The 17207-nt window shown below is 48.0% G+C and overlaps 4 protein-coding genes across 4 annotated transcripts; 3 read left to right on the forward strand and 1 right to left on the reverse strand.

The window, feature by feature from the left end:
* Positions 1 to 659: 659 nt before the first annotated feature.
* ARB_03110 (uncharacterized protein) lies at positions 660 to 2620 on the forward strand (the record flags this gene model as incomplete). Its single annotated transcript, XM_003010363.1, has 2 exons — positions 660 to 1426; positions 1621 to 2620. The coding sequence occupies 2 exons, from the start codon at positions 660 to 662 to the stop codon at positions 2618 to 2620; spliced, it is 1767 nt and encodes a 588-aa protein (XP_003010409.1).
* Positions 2621 to 5669: 3049 nt separating this feature from the next.
* On the reverse strand, positions 5670 to 8329 carry ARB_03111 (DNA mismatch repair protein, putative; the record flags this gene model as incomplete). Its single annotated transcript, XM_003010364.1, has 3 exons — positions 5670 to 7493; positions 7570 to 7836; positions 7898 to 8329. 3 exons carry the CDS (start codon positions 8327 to 8329, stop codon positions 5670 to 5672), a joined length of 2523 nt encoding a protein of 840 aa, XP_003010410.1.
* A 3135-nt stretch (positions 8330 to 11464) lies between these two features.
* Positions 11465 to 13566, forward strand: ARB_03112 (uncharacterized protein; the record flags this gene model as incomplete). Its single annotated transcript, XM_003010365.1, has 3 exons — positions 11465 to 12050; positions 12205 to 12366; positions 12434 to 13566. 3 exons carry the CDS (start codon positions 11465 to 11467, stop codon positions 13564 to 13566), a joined length of 1881 nt encoding a protein of 626 aa, XP_003010411.1.
* A 337-nt stretch (positions 13567 to 13903) lies between these two features.
* ARB_03113 (uncharacterized protein) lies at positions 13904 to 16813 on the forward strand (the record flags this gene model as incomplete). Its single annotated transcript, XM_003010366.1, has 4 exons — positions 13904 to 14042; positions 14105 to 14169; positions 14261 to 14425; positions 14480 to 16813. The coding sequence occupies 4 exons, from the start codon at positions 13904 to 13906 to the stop codon at positions 16811 to 16813; spliced, it is 2703 nt and encodes a 900-aa protein (XP_003010412.1).
* Positions 16814 to 17207: the final 394 nt, after the last annotated feature.

Genomic DNA, 17207 nt, shown 5'->3' on the forward strand with positions numbered 1-17207 from the left:
TCCTCCCGCCCCCTCCCCCATTCGGCTACACCCCAGGGCTATCTTCATCCCCATCCCAGTGGTCTGCACGTCGCTCATATACGCCCCTTATTCTTACCCACCATTGCCCTTCTTTCTCTACCTCGAGATTGCCGCATGCTTACAAGTTGGCGGTGGTTTCGCCTGGTTTGCTTCTTTGCTCTCCAGAGGCTTCAACTGTCGACGGGAATCTAGAGAGGCCCGTCTGACAAACAAGTAAGTCGGCTCATATATACACCGTCTCTATATAAAGAATCTCCATCATTGCGAGATCAAGCGTTTGGCGAGACGTAGCCATGGCAGCCAGAAGTAACCAGCTGCTAACCCTTGTTTCTCTGTTAGGCACTATACCACTCTTTGGATACTGATTCCCCAGCCGTCTATGCTCACAAGCATACGCCATTACCCATCTCAATTTGAGCTTCATTTTATAATTATAAGCCCAACCGCCTTGTCGATACTTCCGTACGCTACAACAACATTGGGTGTCAATCGGGCAGATAATGTAGCTGGCTTGTACTTGGGCCTCGACCTCACACAACAATACATTTAACGGACAAATCCAACTCTTTCTCCCTTCTATCTACAAATAACATCCATCTACCCACGTACAAAAGAAAGGAGCATTGCTCTTTACTGTTATGGCAGCAGCCATACTCCAGCACCATACGGTGCGACAAACCCCTACTCCACCACCAATGGGAACACCAACAATCAGCCTCACCGCGTCATCAACCCGCAGCCAAACTCCAATTCCCAACAAACACTTACCTATTTGCCCTGCTGGACCCGCCCCAGCTAGCTCCAAGCTCCCTGCTGCCTCCTATTCATCTTCCAGCTCATCTTCAAGCAAACAATTCAGTGTTCAGCACCCAACTGCCTTATACCCAGCAGATAACAGATACCATCAGGTGTACAACCACCCACCGGTATTCTCAATCAATGGCAAACAGTTAGCCACTGCTCTCGACGATCTAGCAACAAGACCCCTTCCTGATCCTTCTAAACTGTTCCCATGGCTCCATGGGTTACACCCTGAGAACCAGATTCAACTGTCGTTTTTCGTATCTCGTCGTAGAACTCTACGGCGGATACCAAAATGCCTTAGATCAATAACAGTGGTGAAGGTTGGTGGTGACTTGACGAAGGCTAAGCTTAAGGGTGCCGTTGCTCCTGACGAAATCCTGGCTGGATCCAGTTTCATCGATGCAGACCCCCCCGAAGGCTTCTCAGTCCGGAATTTTCATATTCAGACAGCAAAACTTGCTGCTATATCAGATATTATCGTATACGGAGATGATGACGTGAGCGAGGAAAGCATCTTGGCTGTTGCGGTTGATATTTCTACTGCGCAGGAAGAATGGATGAGGAGATATGATCCTGGTCAAGAGACCAGACTGTTTAACACGTTTGTAGTTTCCAGTAAGTCTTCAGCCACCCATACTTTCAAAAGAACCAGCCCAGAGTTCATCCACAGTAGCTAACCATAGAACAGGTTCCTTTCAAGATATAGAGCACCAGCACCCTGATATAGTAGCCATTAACCAAGATGGGGTCTTGACAGGCCAGGTTATGGACTTTTGTAAGACCTCTCTCTTTTAGACCTAATGTTATCCTTCACACTACTAACAAGCGCTCAGTCCTTTGGGAGCGTCTAGAAATGTACAGCATGTCCCAGGCAACCGAGATAACGAAGAATGTCTGGCAAGGGCCATCCCCAGATTTGAGTTACGACATGGGTGGGCCACCAACTAGTCATTATGACGTTTTCATTGAAACACACGACGGTGCCAGTATACCCGATACGAGATACTTGGCTAAGATATCGTCGCAGCTCCATAAGGGTCCGCATCATATCGAATTTCCATCGTCTGGTAGCATCATGGCATCTTCATGGAGCCAACTCGAAGTTTATGACTTTATTGCTACTTGCAGATGGATATATCAACTTGCCAATCCGCGCAGGAGAAGGTCTCTTTCTGAGAATAAAGACGGTGATATACCAATGAAATCAGCTACTACGAAACCTTACAAAATCTTTATACACTGTGGGGATGGTTATACTGAAAGCTCTCTTCTTGCCCTGGCATATTTCATGTATGCCGAAGGTGCCCCTGTTCATGAAGCCTGGCTAAGGCTACATTGTGAGAAAAAGAGGAATTTCTTCGCCTATCCATCCGACGTCACATTCCTCTTAGAGATTCAACAAAAGTTGCTAAGTGAGAGCCCGAATCCAAGGGCTCGACAACTAACCCATCGACCTAGCCCAAACTGGATGACAAAAATGGATGGCTCTTTGCCCAGTCGAATCTTGCCTTACATGTATCTTGGGAACTTGGCTCATGCCACCAACCCGGAGCTACTTTGGTCCTTGGGGATTCGCAGAATACTAAGCGTTGGGGAACCTCTGTCCTGGATGGCTGAGGATGTTGAAAAATGGGGAGCCGAAAATCTGTTGTATATCAATGAAGTGCAAGATAATGGCATTGACCCTTTGACTCAGGAGCTAGAGAGATGCCTTGCATTTATTGGTATGTTTGCCTCTGGTCTACTTCTCGCATATAATCAGGAGGCCCAACAAACACTAACTTCATGGTCTTAGATGCGGGCAAATTTGAAGGAACGGCGACATTGGTACATTGCCGTGTTGGTGTTTCAAGATCTGCCACTATATGTATCGCTGAGGTCATGAAGACTATGAACCTATCTTTTCCTAGAGCATAGTAAGCTTCACACAATATATTGAATCCAAAAATCATAACTAACTCGTTTACTTAACTAGCTGTTTTGTTCGGGCAAGGAGGCTGAATGTCATTATCCAACCACATCTTCGATTTGTGTAAGTTGAATTTAAAGCTTTTCTAACACCGCTACCGTTTTCTCCCAACAATTCAAGTTGTTTCTTTACTTCATTGTATACTAACAATAAATCCTTTAGATATGAGCTTCTCAAGTGGGATGAGATCCTTCAGCACAGAAGAGGTAACACATTCAAACGAGATCTTGAATGGCCTACCGTGGCGCGTGAAATCGCTCTTATGAACAAACCGTATTCACGGCAATAACTCAAGGCACAGCTCTAATAACCGAGCTACTGACAGATACCATTTTTCTTTCCAGTGCCACCATCCCTTCAACCCTTTACTGGCTGAATCAGCATCTTCCTACTGTACTTCACCTCTAGTTTTCCATTTGCTGATCCATTTTCCTTTGCTCGTTCGAGTCCCTTTAATCTTCTTCATTCTACTCTTTATGAAGCTCACGGGCAACCCCAGTTATCCTTACTGCCTATGACGCATTTTATTACTTTCTGCCTCTACTCTAATTTCTTAACGTCTCTTATGATTCTAATGAGTTATGTTGTATGGAAGCGATGTTAACGGCACGACCTTTCAGTTCCTCTTTCATGTCTTTTCCAATTGATCTCTCTATGTTACCTGAATATGAGCGTATCAGAGGTCCAGACCTTCAATATCGTTTTATACTAGCTTCTATTACCGGCACTATTACAACAATACATACTAAATTCTCAAGCGTTCGGGCTGTTCAACTAATTAGTAGTTATGGAAGCCCGTAGCATAAATGACAATATCTTCTCTCTGGGCGTGCTAGCTTAGGGCGATGGAAGTCATGAATGGAAGTCTATACATTACCTATCTTCTGAGATTTGGCTAACTCTGTAATTAATTATCTAGGATGTCAATATTGAGTTATCGAACCTGTACTCCGAGTCAGTTAACCACCGAACTACCTCAAGTAGTGAAGGCTCACGGCAGAATACGGGACACCACCGGCCGGCTCGTATCAGCAATGCGGCCGAAATATCAACTTCCAAGTTCATAACGGTCCTCAGCACGTTGACTCCTCTGCCTTACATTGGGCTGATATTTCCCTTGCACAAATCGGCCCTGTGTTCCCTCCTTTACTGACAACCTTGCAACATGGCACGCGATTGTTGGTATGTCTTAATCGATATCTGTCAAATAATATGCTGCATAGTCTGCCTACCGGTTCTTATCCCTGTCTATTACATCTATACCTCATTCACGTTCAGGAGATACCAGTGGGCCAGGAGGTTCAAGAAGTACCACAAAACGGATGTGCTGCCTCTGCCCTCTCGTCGGCAACGGGCTCTTTCAATCAACGCTACCCTTGATAGCTCACGCCAGCAGCAATTCCAGAAGCTTCACGCAAACGAGAGTGATCTCAATCAACCATCCTACGGCCAGACGCAGTCTCGGCTGTTTCAACTCCCTGCTGAGCTGAGGCTTATGATATATAACTATGTTGTTGGAAGTCGGAAGATCCATATAGTGCATACCACTAGTCGGCAACTGGCTGCATTTCCGTGTACCCATGATTCAGAGACCGTTTCTAGCGACGAAAATGTCTGCAACTGCGTATCTGAAAATGTTGTGCACGCAAATAAGCAGACAGGTTGCACTTTCGTTGAGGATATTCTGGCCCCGGTAACATGCGAGCGTCCCGGTATTGGCATACTCTCCTTACTTCAGTCATGCCGATTAATGTAAGTCTGTCGCATAACCAGTTATGTCTTTCCCAACTCCGGAAGAAACACACCAACTAACTTAATGCACTGTTGCAGCTATACCGAAGCCATAGAGGTGTTATATGCAAGGCGAACATTTAGTTTCGAACAACCCTACACATTTCTTGCTTTTGCCCATTCGATCCTACCACAGCGTTTCAAGGCCATCACGAGCATTGAGATAGCTCCATGGGACTGGAGTGTCTTCTATGACGATGGCCGTTCACAGTTTTATCGGAAAGCGCAGCGATTTTGGCCACGAACCAGAAACGATAAAGAGCCGCTACCTACCACATGGGAAGTTTCCTGCTATGCTATCGCCAACGAAATGGAAAGCATAAGGGAATTTCGGCTTAGGATATACAGTCAAAAGGTTCGTTGTCGGAGACGAATATCATATTCTAGCCCACACTCGAATTTGCAAGCAGTGACGGAAGTCGTTTGTCGTCCATTGTATCAGGTGGGAAAACTGGAAAGATTTGAAGTCGAGCTGTGCTGGCCCGTAAAATGGGAAATGCCTGAAAATACACCCTTTGAGATAATTGCCCCCAGTTGTGGGAGGCCTTATGTAGATTATTAGTCTCAACAATAAAGAACCATTAGTCTCTTAAGCTACGAAGTCAGTAACATGTGCCCGGTTAATGTAGTTATATTTCATAGCTACTTATAATAAATTAATTTTAGGGTATATGTCACGGCCTGGTAGGACATGCGATGCATAAATAAAAGATAGAAAGTTATTACAAAGATACAGGCCATTAGGTATGATAATTAGAAGGAATGAAAAGACTGAGCAGCCTACACGACGGTACAAGAATCCATCGAGTCAAATAACACGGTGACAAGAGCCGAATCAGGTAGAGAATGAGGATAAATTGGAGCAGTGCGAAAAAGGGTATAGTTGATAAGTGTTCATAATTCATTTTGAGATCATATCATGCTTCGAGCAGGGAGATATGTAAGGCCGTAAAATGGGACAGTATAGGTAGTGACAGTATCATAGAGATAGGAGGCAGAAAGCGAGTTCTCTTTCTGGCAAAATGTAGTAGAAGGGATTGGAGAATAGAGGCACGAGGGAGGATGTTTAAAGGCAATAAGGACACTAGCAGCGTTCAAAAACTCGATAAAGTCCTTTCAGGTCTGCTACTTCGATCACACCTCGAACAAGGTCGTTAGTAGCAACTAACCGTGAGCGTATAGCGGGGAACAGGGTGTGTTCAAGCATCCATGACAACTGCTCTCGTCGACGAGTAACTGATTCATCTTCCGATTCATCTTCGTCATGACTGGAGGACTGATCTGCCTGTGGGCTTTCAGTGGCAGAGACGCCATTTTCTCTTGAGATGTCAGAGACTATGGAGTGTGGGCTACTTTCTCGAGCACCAGGGCCAGGCTGTCTCCCACATCCCCCTTGCGGGGTATTAGATGAATATGGAGTTGGTAGTTGCTCTGGTGTATAAAAGGCTGCAAGTTCCGTCAAGAACGTGCGGAAACAGGCTTCTTCGCCACTCCAGTCCACATATGGGCCTAAACGGAGAAGAAACCGCGGCAGTTTCACAAGAGATGGCATGTATCCTTTCAAAAGCAGAGGTATCGATAATAAGCATCCATCCTCGGATATGGAAAGCGAGAAATATTCCTTTAGCATTTCCCTTCGGTCGATTAAATGCTTGGCCACAGTGGCTGCAACAGAAGCAAAATCGACAACAATGCCTTCGTCTATGCTGCGGCTGGCATCTGACGCGACTGAAGCCGCATCTCCATCTGGTGGATTGTTGCGGTAGTATTCGTCACGCTCCACCTCAACAGCTAGGGAAAGAAGATCCACAAGCTTCGGAGATGACTCGAGATTGATCGATCCAAAGTTTCCGAAGTTTGTAAGTCCGAGTTGGTAGAAGAACTCATTGCACACCATTCCATAATCCACTAGGTATAACTTGACGCCGGACTGTATTGCGGCAACCCGGCGTCGCTCGTCCACGAGGCCGACGTAGGTATTCGAAGAAAATATTTCGGTGAGATTATTGTGCATGGAGGAACGAACAGCTGCACGCAGGTTTTTAACGGAGGTAAGTCGAATGTTAACCGGTTCCCGGTTAACTTTTTGATAAGCGAGGCCTTGGTTGCCGTTTGGCTTGTCTCCAGGGACCGTCTCTGAGCCTGCAGGAGGAAGCATGGATGTTATCTTCCGCAATTTCGCATCTGTCCGAACAAGATTATTTTCATAAGGCCGTTTCGTTCCAGCAACCGTTCGAAGAGCTAATCTTTCACCCTCTGCCCCTGAAGAAGCGTCCCCCGCTAACGTAGCTGGTTCTGGGGGGCGAATTCCGGGGAGAAGCGTTTGTGTCATGAACGTACGGCTTGAGTCTACCGCAGCAAGCTTGGTCCTTATGGCGCTGCAGATGGATTCGATGATTTCATCTTCATTTAGGAAGTTGACTTCTCGCTTTGTGGGATGGACGTTCACATCAAGGCGTTGGGGTTCAATTTCAAGATCAAGGTAGACAAATGGATGTCCACCCTTGGGAAGGAAAGTCGAATAAGTTTGCTCCACGGCTCGTTTGATGGCGGTGGACTCGACAGCACGGTGATTAATGAAAATAAGGAGAGTGGTCTTTTTAGCATGGTAGTTGGCGTTGGTAACCCATGCTGAAGCACGGCACCCCCACCGCTTGCCATCCACCTCGAGGGAGACCAGCTCGTTAGCCACAGCACCACCGTGTAGTTGTCTTATCCGGTCGAGGATCGAGGAGTTTATCGAAGTTGACAAGCTGACGCCAGCTTCGCCGTGCTTCTTGCAGGAAAACGCAGTTCCACTGCAGTGTACAGCATAGCGGCCAACGATGTCAAGGATCTTTGCATACTCTTCACTTGCCGACCTGAATGCACGACGCCTGGTTGGAACGTTATAGAACAAATCTTCTACCTAAACGCCGAGTTAGCATATGCATATATATGGAGAGAGAGAATATAATAAATGGGTTTTCGAGGGAGGTACTAACGGTGATCTGGGTGCCTTTGCGTCCGGCAATGGGCTTGGGGGAGGCATTCTGTCCTGGTTTTGCGGGTACAAGCTTTCCATCACTGTAATGAGCTCTCCAGGCACAGCTTGATCCGGCCGTCTTCGTTGTCACTGTCAAATGGGCAACATGGCTGATGCTTGCCAGGGCCTCACCACGGAACCCGTATGTAGCGATGGAGGAGAGGTCTTCGAAGGCCTGGAGCTTTGACGTCGTGAATCTCTCACACAGAATTGAAAGGTCATCGTGCTAGGAATGCAAGTCAGTTCGTCTGATACAAGAATATAAGCAAAGTTCTCTAGATACTAACGTCGATTCCATGGCCATTATCGGTGATCTGGAGGAGTTTCAGGCCCCCTTCCCTAACCAGGATCTCCACGGAAGTTGAGCCAGCGTCCACCGAGTTCTCAATCAGCTCCTTCAATGCGTGCATAGGAGCCACTATGATCTCCCCAGCCGCAATCTTGTTGATAACGTCCGGATCCAGCGCCTTCCGGCCGTCAGTAAGGTCTGCTCTCCCTCTCCCCCCCCCCGAATCGAAATGTATCACGTGACTCACCTGGATCTTCCTGGGCGTCGCAGCAGCAGCAGCAGCAGCAGAAGCAACAGAAGCGCCGGGAGCACCAGCTAGGGACGAGCTGGCGTTTGTCGTCTCTGCTTCTGCGTCTGTGTCTGGCGCCGGCCGCTTGAGGCCCCGCGGGCCCTGGGACGTCGAGTCAAGGTCCATCCTGTCGCCGTCCATTATCTGTGCAGTCGGGGCGTCGCAGTCTGTTCCCCAGAAGTTGGCGCGACGGGAACGCTGGCGATATATATGAAGTTGGACGAAAGGGCCCGTCAGCCTGGCTAGGGGCGGGCGGGAAGTTGGGCTGGTCGAGGTCTAGGCTTGCACCACGTTCCCCATAGCCAGCGTAAGCAGAACCAGGCGGCAGAGAGCAAAATAAAAACGTAAAAAAAAAAAAAGGCAAAGAGTAAAAAAAAAGAAAAAAGAAAAAGAAAAAGAGCTGCTGCTGCTGCACCCGGCACCGATGAAGCGCAAGAGGGCGCGCAAAAAAGGCTGGGGCAGATCGAGGGGCAAGGCCGAGCACCCAGGCCTGGATCCGTCGCTCCCGTCGATGCTGTGATATGCAGGCGGCAGGGCTCCAGGAAAAGAAAAGCCGAGCCTCGCTGGGAACCTGTCACTTTTCCTGCTTCTCGTCGCCGCCTTTTGGCTGAAGTTTCTTCTACATCTGCATCTTCTGCGTCTTCTTCTGCTTCGTCTTTTCGTCTTTTCGTCTTTTTTACTCTCTTTTTTTTTTTTGCTTTATTTTTGTCTTTTTTTTGCTTTTCTGCGGCTGCAAAAAAAATGATATACTCACGTGACACTGGGTCTCAGACAGTGGATTATGTAAGGAGGTCTGGAACCATCACGTGGTTTTATCGCCGCAAGAACGGAAAAAGGAGACGTCGAGCACGAAAGACCTGCGAGCCAGCAACACCAGGACCGCCGCAGGACACGAGGGAAAGGGACCTGACGGGCGACGGCGGCGGCGGCGGCGGACGGGACGGGGCTGTGGAGGAACCAGCGTTGGCTGGGCAGGGGCTGGACGAGGCCAGAGCGAGCAAGGACCGCGCTTCAGAGCCCGTATGTCCAAGGGGCTTGCTTGGATTAGCGGACCGGCGAGTGTGCATTGCAGTCTTCTGCTCCTGAAGCCACACTGCAGCTGTGAAACCGGTGGTGGCCCAAGGATCCCAGCGGTAAAGGCGGACCGCGATGCAGGGCGCCTTAGGTAGGCAGATTATAGGGACGGCTCTGGGATCGACGTCGAAAACCGACTGGGAGCGAGCCCAGGCAGAAGGGCGGATGTGTTGGGGGGAGGCACCGCGAACCAGACATCCATGTTGCCAATAATGCTCTTCTTCCGACTTGCAACATGCTCTGGCATATGTACAACAACTCCTTGCCTGGGCCTCGATTCCCTGAGAACACCGCGCGGATCGAACATCTAGAAATCCGGGCCGTCTATCTGCATGTGCTGGCCAGGGATACACTGGCTCTCCGCTCTGCCGATCCAACACGAAACCTCCTACCAGCCTTGTCCGGCCGTGTTCCTCCTCCGAAAGCTCAAACTTGGGGTGTCTATAATTCTACGGAGTATTCCTTTCTTCATTTATTGCCGGGATGCATGGTCGGTGACAGCATCACAGCAAAAGATTCTTTATGTAAGTAGGCGGGTATCTGTTCGGCTACTGGATCCAGGCCCTCTCTCTTTTGTTGGGATGAGAATGCTTCTCAGGATTCGGTTCCCGATCTACAAACATGTTCGAGGTCAAGTACACGCTGTTCCCCGATGGGAGATGGGGTCCGTCGTTGCCGGTTTTGCTTCGGAAATACGTATATTTTTCTTGGACTTCATTTTTATCTATGATGCCTTCAATCTTAGCAGACCTTTGGCCGCAAACCACACTAATCCAACCACTAATGAGTCTTACGCCGTGTCAGGCCCGTCCGTGGAGACAAAGCAACTGCTCTTGAATTCAGGTTCCGTCCCAAGCAAGCACTGCATGGCGATCAGGGAGAGGCCGTGGCCTGCAAGACCTGGTTCCTCTCGGCCGCGACTCAAGAAAGCAAACACCTTTTTTTTTTTTTTTTCCAATTCTGAACCGCACTAATCGCCGTGAACATACAGAGTAACTAGTTAACAGTTAAGGCATTATTCTCGGTTGCAGAATTTTAATGTTAAGATCCGTTTCTTGCATGCATAACAGCCGAAGACATTTCAAATCCAACCGGGCTTCATACTTTTGAAGGTTTGCACAACTTCTTGCTCAAGAGACATATCTGACACAGATATATGCACTCTGTCTGGCATCACGCATGCATGCTCAGGTTCTCATCCCATTCGGCCACGTCTCAGGAAAACCCGCGTGCTTGGAATTGATTGCCAAAACGACGGCCCTCTTGACTAACATGTCAACAAGGTCCAGGTCTTCAAGTCGTGAGCGATAGTGACCATTCATATTGCCCAAGACAGGTATTTTGCTGCTTACTTATGGAGTAACCCAGCAATAATCTCACTGTTATCGGTTTATCAGAACATGGTCATTTGTTGGCGGTGAACCGAGGACCCTCTTAAAGCCACTGGGAGGAGGTCGATCGTATGGAGCAAATCTTGCATTTTGACATGGGAATGAAATGTCACTCCCTGGACTCCCAATGCTATGATCAGCCTGTTAAGCTGACTTCACTGTGTCACCGTGTTGGGATGTTCTGCAACACCAAATGTGATGTGAAGATCGCCGTTATCTAGCCATGTTTATAACTCCGTACATCTAGATCTTGAGGCCAGACAGTCCATATGAGGCTTTGTACCATCTCCCATTGTCCATAGTTGTACTTAGGCTGGCTGGTTGTTTGTTGCTTCGTTGGCAGCTGCTCGTTCACGAAGATGAACCATGGGGGCCATAGAGCAATCACGTGGGCAGACCCAGCCTCAGCGCAGGAATGACGACCAAGCAAGCCCGAGAGACAACCATCCGACCAGAGTTGATCTCGACGGCTCAAGCCCTCGCCTGGCATCACTATCTGTCCTAGTACTTCGAGACCAGAAGGCTCTCCTCTTTCTTCAGAGTGTCATAGGAGCAGCCTTGCTTATATGTGCACCTCGTCTCGATCACGGAGAACAATGATATACTGTCTCTCGTCGAACTGGGGTTGATTCATGCACAGCGCATAAGCTCCTTCAGGGGGTATTCTATTTTCATGATCACTACTGCATATCTGTTCTATGCGCGGTGCGTCTCTTTCCCTGTTAATTGGTTGATCCTGTGGGGAGATATGTCAACTAACACCCAGGGTGCAGACATTGTAGTTGCGATTTGTTACATATAGACCGAAACGATGTCCTCGTCGAAACACCTCTTTCTCAGTGACGAGGAGCTTGGAAAGAAATATGACGACCATAACCGTCGCGACTCTACATACGGACTATCATTAGGGAATTTTTGGAGGCGCTTCCCGCGACGAAGGCGCATCGCCTTAGTTTTCTTCGTTGCCTTCGTCGTTTTCATATTTTGCAAGCATATACCAACCCGAGTGGGAGATGTCAGCCAAAGATCGCAATTTTTGGATGATCCATGGTTGCGCCCATCCAGTGAAACCAATGTTGGATCGGAGCCAGCTGAAATAGACAGCACACCGGACGAGGATGGCATTAAATATTATCGAGGACCTATAGAGTTCGAGTCGCTGTTTGAATCGCTATATTCAACTCGTAGCTTGAGTTATGATGCAGATCAGGAATCTGTTATCTTTGCAACTGGGCAACTGAAGTCACTAGGCGATATGCTCCCCGTCGCATGCGACATGGCTGCAAGAAAGCGGAGTTCGGTCCATCTCGCAATTATGGGACGAGACGAGATCCCCCTTGCTGATATCCAGAGAGCTAATGGATTCAGAGAGGAGGACTGCCCTGTAACATGGCACGGTATGCGAGTTTCAAATCTTCATTCAGCATAGCCATATCGTTTATTCTAATTATATGACTGTAGATGCGCGACCAATTCACGCATCCACATCTAGCCCCTGGCGCCTAGAGTTAAGCGTCAAGGCTGCTTTGGTTCACATGTATCGGATCTTAGCTCCTCGAGCTTTCATTACCCGTGACATAGAATTTGAAGAAGCGTTTTTCATCGACGCAATTGAGCTTCGGGCCTTTCAGCTGGGAATAACGCATATCAGCTTACCCAGCCCGCTCTCTAATTTTAAATGGATCGCAGATTTGGATGCCTTTTCTCTTGAAGGTACGAAAATCATTTAAAACTCCCAATCCTAAGATTTATGTATGGCAGCAGTGCTAATGTTGTGTAGCCTGGAATGACGTACAAACGGAAATACTCATTAATGTCCAACCGAACTCTTCAGGGGGCCCCAGGAAACTACTCAGATCCCTCCAAGAGGCAGATTACTTCGGGCCGGCCCCGGGGTTAACAATTGAATTGCCTGTTGATGCTGACCCGACTTTGCTTTACTTTCTCAAAAATTTTCGTTGGCCGCCCAAGACAGCTCACCGTCAGTTTACTCTTCGGCGAAGAATCTCACCCTCTGTCCTGACGTCACAAGAGGCTGCAGTCAGAACAGTGGACTCCTTCTACCCGAAGAACCCCAACCTTTCCCATGTCGTTCTGGTTTCTCCAGACACAGAATTGGCCCCCTCATTTTTTCATTTCCTCAAATATTCCCTCTTGAAGTATAAATATGGCGACAGTGAAGATTCGCCAGGTCACCTGTTTGGCGTATCCTTAGAGCTACCCTCTTCTCGTCCAACAGACGGGAAACCATTCTCAGTACCCAGGACTATATCAAGTCCCAAAGGACAGTCAGCTGAGATTCCAACATTGCTGTGGCAGATACCTGACAACAATGCTGTACTGTATTTTGGAGATATGTGGGCAGAATTCCAGTCGTTCCTGTCCCACCGACTATCTACATCTATACAAAAGAAAGGAAAGGATGTCCATAAAGTTATCATGAAATCATACCCTTCATGGATGGACTATATGCTTGAATTCATGCGTGCTCGTGGTTATTACCTTGTCTACCCGGCATTTGCTGCCCAAGATGATCTCGCCATAGCGACGGTCCATAATGAGCTACACCGGCCCCCCGAGGAATATGACGACCCCAATCAAAGACAAGTGAAACCGAACTTCGAGGAGAAGGATCTCGCTCATTCTCCTTCAACCTTGTCTACGTTATTGGACGTCTATCCAGGAATGCTTCCAGACATCCGCGAGCTTCCAGTGCTGCCATACACAGGGGAACTAACGCACGATGACGAATCCACAAATGAACAAGTTTCGTTTCTACAAACGTTTAGGAAAGAAATAGGTGGCTGTACCAACAGTGACGAGAAGCCGGAGAGCGTTCCGCTCAAAGCTGATGATCTTTTTTGCATTGAAGAGGAACCAATATCCATAGAGGGCGTCGAAATTTCTGCTTAGTAGTTATTTTATCCTATCTAGCAATGTCCAAATATTGTACATTAGTGGCCATGCCAGATTTACTGAATATATATGAATACATAGCCCTATCTGTCCTTGATTCCTTGATTCTCTCCATAACACACATCGCAATATAGATTACGTAATCACTCTGAAGCTTCCAGATCCGAGAGCAAACCGCTGAACATACAACGCAGAATAACCTACCACACCCGCAAGGCAACCACCGCGAGCACTCGATCTCTAACCTCCTCTGAAAGCTTTGTCGGGTAGAATTTTTATAGACAGAGCTGCGCTCACTCCTGTATTTGCACCTCCCTCTTCAACAGTCACTCCCATGGCGAAGGACGACTTGTCATCCTCCAGTGCTGGGAAGGGCAAGGCAGAGGACACGAAGGAAATAAATGGAGGGAAAAATGAAGGCAAGGATGGGAAGCCCGTTGTGAACGGCAAAAAGGAGGAGGAACCTCAAGAAGGTGCGCGCGGCTTTGTACGCAAGCTGTTTGTGTTGAGTTCTGGCTACTAACTTGCGCGCCAGAGGAACTCAACGAAGAAGACCAACAGCTTAAAAATGAGCTTGAGATGCTCGTGGAGAGATTACAGGTACGTTGAGCTATTGGAGGCTAGTTGTCTTTCAAAGCAGCTGGCACAGTCTTGTGTGAGATGTGATAACCTGACTGGCGTGTTCGCATAGGAATCCGACACATCCCTTTACAAACCAGCTCTTGAGGCTATCAAAACCTTCATTAAGACCTCTACTTCGTCCATGACAGCAGTACCGAAGCCACTTAAATTTCTCAGACCACATTATGACGACCTTACCAAGGTATACGATGAATGGTCGTCTGGTGATGATAAGGTACGGAATCCGCTCTCTCCAATGTACTAGCCTGAAAACTAACCTCCCATAAAGGATTCCCTTGCGGATATTCTTTCAGTGCTAGGAATGACATATGGAGTCGAAGACAAACTAGAAACGCTTAAATATCGCCTTCTCGCGAAATCAGACGATCTTGGATCCTGGGGCCATGAATATATTCGTCACCTGGCACTGGAAATAGGCCAGGAATACCAAAACCGGTTGACCGATGATAAGGATGTACAGGATCTTGTGGACCTTTCGTTGTCCCTTGTGCCTTACTTCCTCAGCCATAACGCCGAGGCAGATGCTGTCGACTTGCTCAGTGAGCTAGAGATGATCGAGGAATTGCCCCGTTTTGTTGACGAGAATACTTACCCGCGGGTTTGTCTGTACATGGTCAGCATGGTCAACTTGCTCACATACCCAGAGGACCATCAGTTCTTACGCACCGTCCACGACATATATCTCCAATATAAGAAGCTTACGCAGGCTATCGTCATCGCAATACGCCTCAATGACCTTGAACTGATTCAGAGTGACTTCCAAGAGACGACGGACAAGGCGGTAAAATACCAAATGGCGTTTTTAGTTGCTCGTCAACGGATATGGCTTGAGCTTGAAGATGATGATATGCAACTAGCGGATTGCCTTAACAACATCGCCCTGCCCACTCACTTCAAATCCCTCGCAAAGGAGCTGAATATTCTTGAGCCAAAAATGCCGGAGGATATTTACAAAACCCACCTCGAAAACAACAGAGGAAGCCTTACCAATGTCGACTCTGCACGACACAACCTTGCCAGTGCTTTCGTTAACGCTTTTACCAATGCCGGTTTTGGAAACGATAAAATGATGCTCGTGGACGGGGACAAAGGACCTTGGGTTTGGAAAACGAAGGATGATGGAATGTTGTCGACTGCAGCCTCTCTGGGTATGCTTCTTCAGTGGGATGTTGAGGAAGGGTTGAACCAGATAGACAAGTTCACTTATGCGGAAGAAGACCAAATCAGAGCTGGAGCTCTGCTTGGAATTGGTATCATGAACGCAGGTGTGAGAGTCGACTCAGACCCCGCTCTAGCACTTCTCGGAGACTATGAAAATCTTGAGAACAAGAGCATTCCAATGAGGGTAGCATCTATCATGGGTCTTGGTCTAGCGTATGCTGGATCATGCAAGGAAGAACTTCTTGAGCTGCTCCTCCCAATTGTCGAGGATGTGACTGTCGACATGCAAATTTCTGCCATGGCTGCTGTGTCTCTTGGTATGATCTTTGTAGGTTCATCCAACCACCAGGTCAGTGAGGCCATAGCCACCACGTTAATGGATGAAGAGCGACAAAAACACCTAAAGGATAAGTGGACTCGTTTCATGGCGCTTGGCCTTGCACTCCTCTACTTTGGAAAACAAGAGGAAGTTGAGGTGGTCCTGGATATCCTTAAGGTGATTGAGCATCCCATGGCGAAACCAACATCCGTTCTCGCGTCAGTTTGTGCGTGGGCTGGAACCGGCACGGTCCTGAAACTACAAGAACTTCTCCATATTTGTAACGAAGTCTTTGAGGACAAGGAAGAAAACAAGGGCGAAGAGCTTGTGCAGTCGTATGCCGTCCTAGGCCTGTCTTTGATTGCTATGGGTGAGGAGATCGGCCAGGACATGGTTCTTCGACAGTTTGGCCATCTGATGCATTATGGTGCTGCGAATATTCGAAAGGCGGTTCCTCTTGCCATGGGACTGATCAGCCCAAGCAATCCACAGATGAAGGTGTACGACACACTTTCCAGGTACAGTCACGATAACGATAACGATGTTGCTATCAACGCCATCTTCGCTATGGGATTGCTAGGAGCAGGCACCAACAATGCTCGTTTGGCACAACTGCTCCGCCAGCTAGCAAGCTACTACCAACGCGATCAAAACTCGTTGTTCATGGTCCGTATTGCCCAGGGACTGCTCCACATGGGCAAGGGAAGCATGTCCGTGAACCCTTTCCATACCGATCGTCAAGTTCTTTCGAGAGTTGCAGCGGCCGGCCTCTTGACAGTTCTTGTGGCGATGATCGACGCTAAGGACTTTATCCTGGCTGACTCTCACTACCTCCTCTACTACCTTGTAACCGCCATGAACCCACGATTCCTTGTCACTCTGGACGAGGATCTCAAACCTCTCACTGTCAACGTTCGTGTTGGTCAGGCCGTCGATGTGGTAGGTCAGGCCGGAAGACCCAAAACCATCACAGGCTGGCAAACACAAAGCACCCCTGTGCTATTATCGTACGGAGAGCGAGCTGAGCTAGAAGACGAAGAGTACATCTGTCTAAGCAGTACTCTTGAAGGGCTCGTCATCCTCCGAAAGGTTAGTCTACGGGACCCCACCACCGCCTGCTGAATTTGAATTACGCTGGACGATATGCTAACAATCTACCCCGTTTTATAGAATCCGGAGTGGGAGGAGAACTCAACATGAGAACGATACATCTGCCCAGCCCTGTATGTATTGTTAAAATTTAAATCTATTATTTTCTGTCTTCGATAAAAATCTGGTTCATGGGCCTGCGGGATCCGTCGGCTGTTCCCCTGATCAAACAGTGATAGTTATCAGCCACGGGCGCCGAGTGAGCGATCCAATAGAAAGTAGACGAAATGGAAAGCTTCAACTAACTGTACAAAGCGCGGCAATCGTTCTCTAGTAATATATACATACAGTAGGCCAGGCATGCTGAAATTCCACTCTGCATTATTCCAAGGGATGCGATAATATATAGTTTTAGTCAGGCTGTTCG

The sequence above is a fragment of the Trichophyton benhamiae genome, assembly GCF_000151125.1.
Source record: "Trichophyton benhamiae CBS 112371 chromosome Unknown contix01456_5.r1.exp, whole genome shotgun sequence".
NCBI lineage: Eukaryota > Fungi > Ascomycota > Eurotiomycetes > Onygenales > Arthrodermataceae > Trichophyton > Trichophyton benhamiae.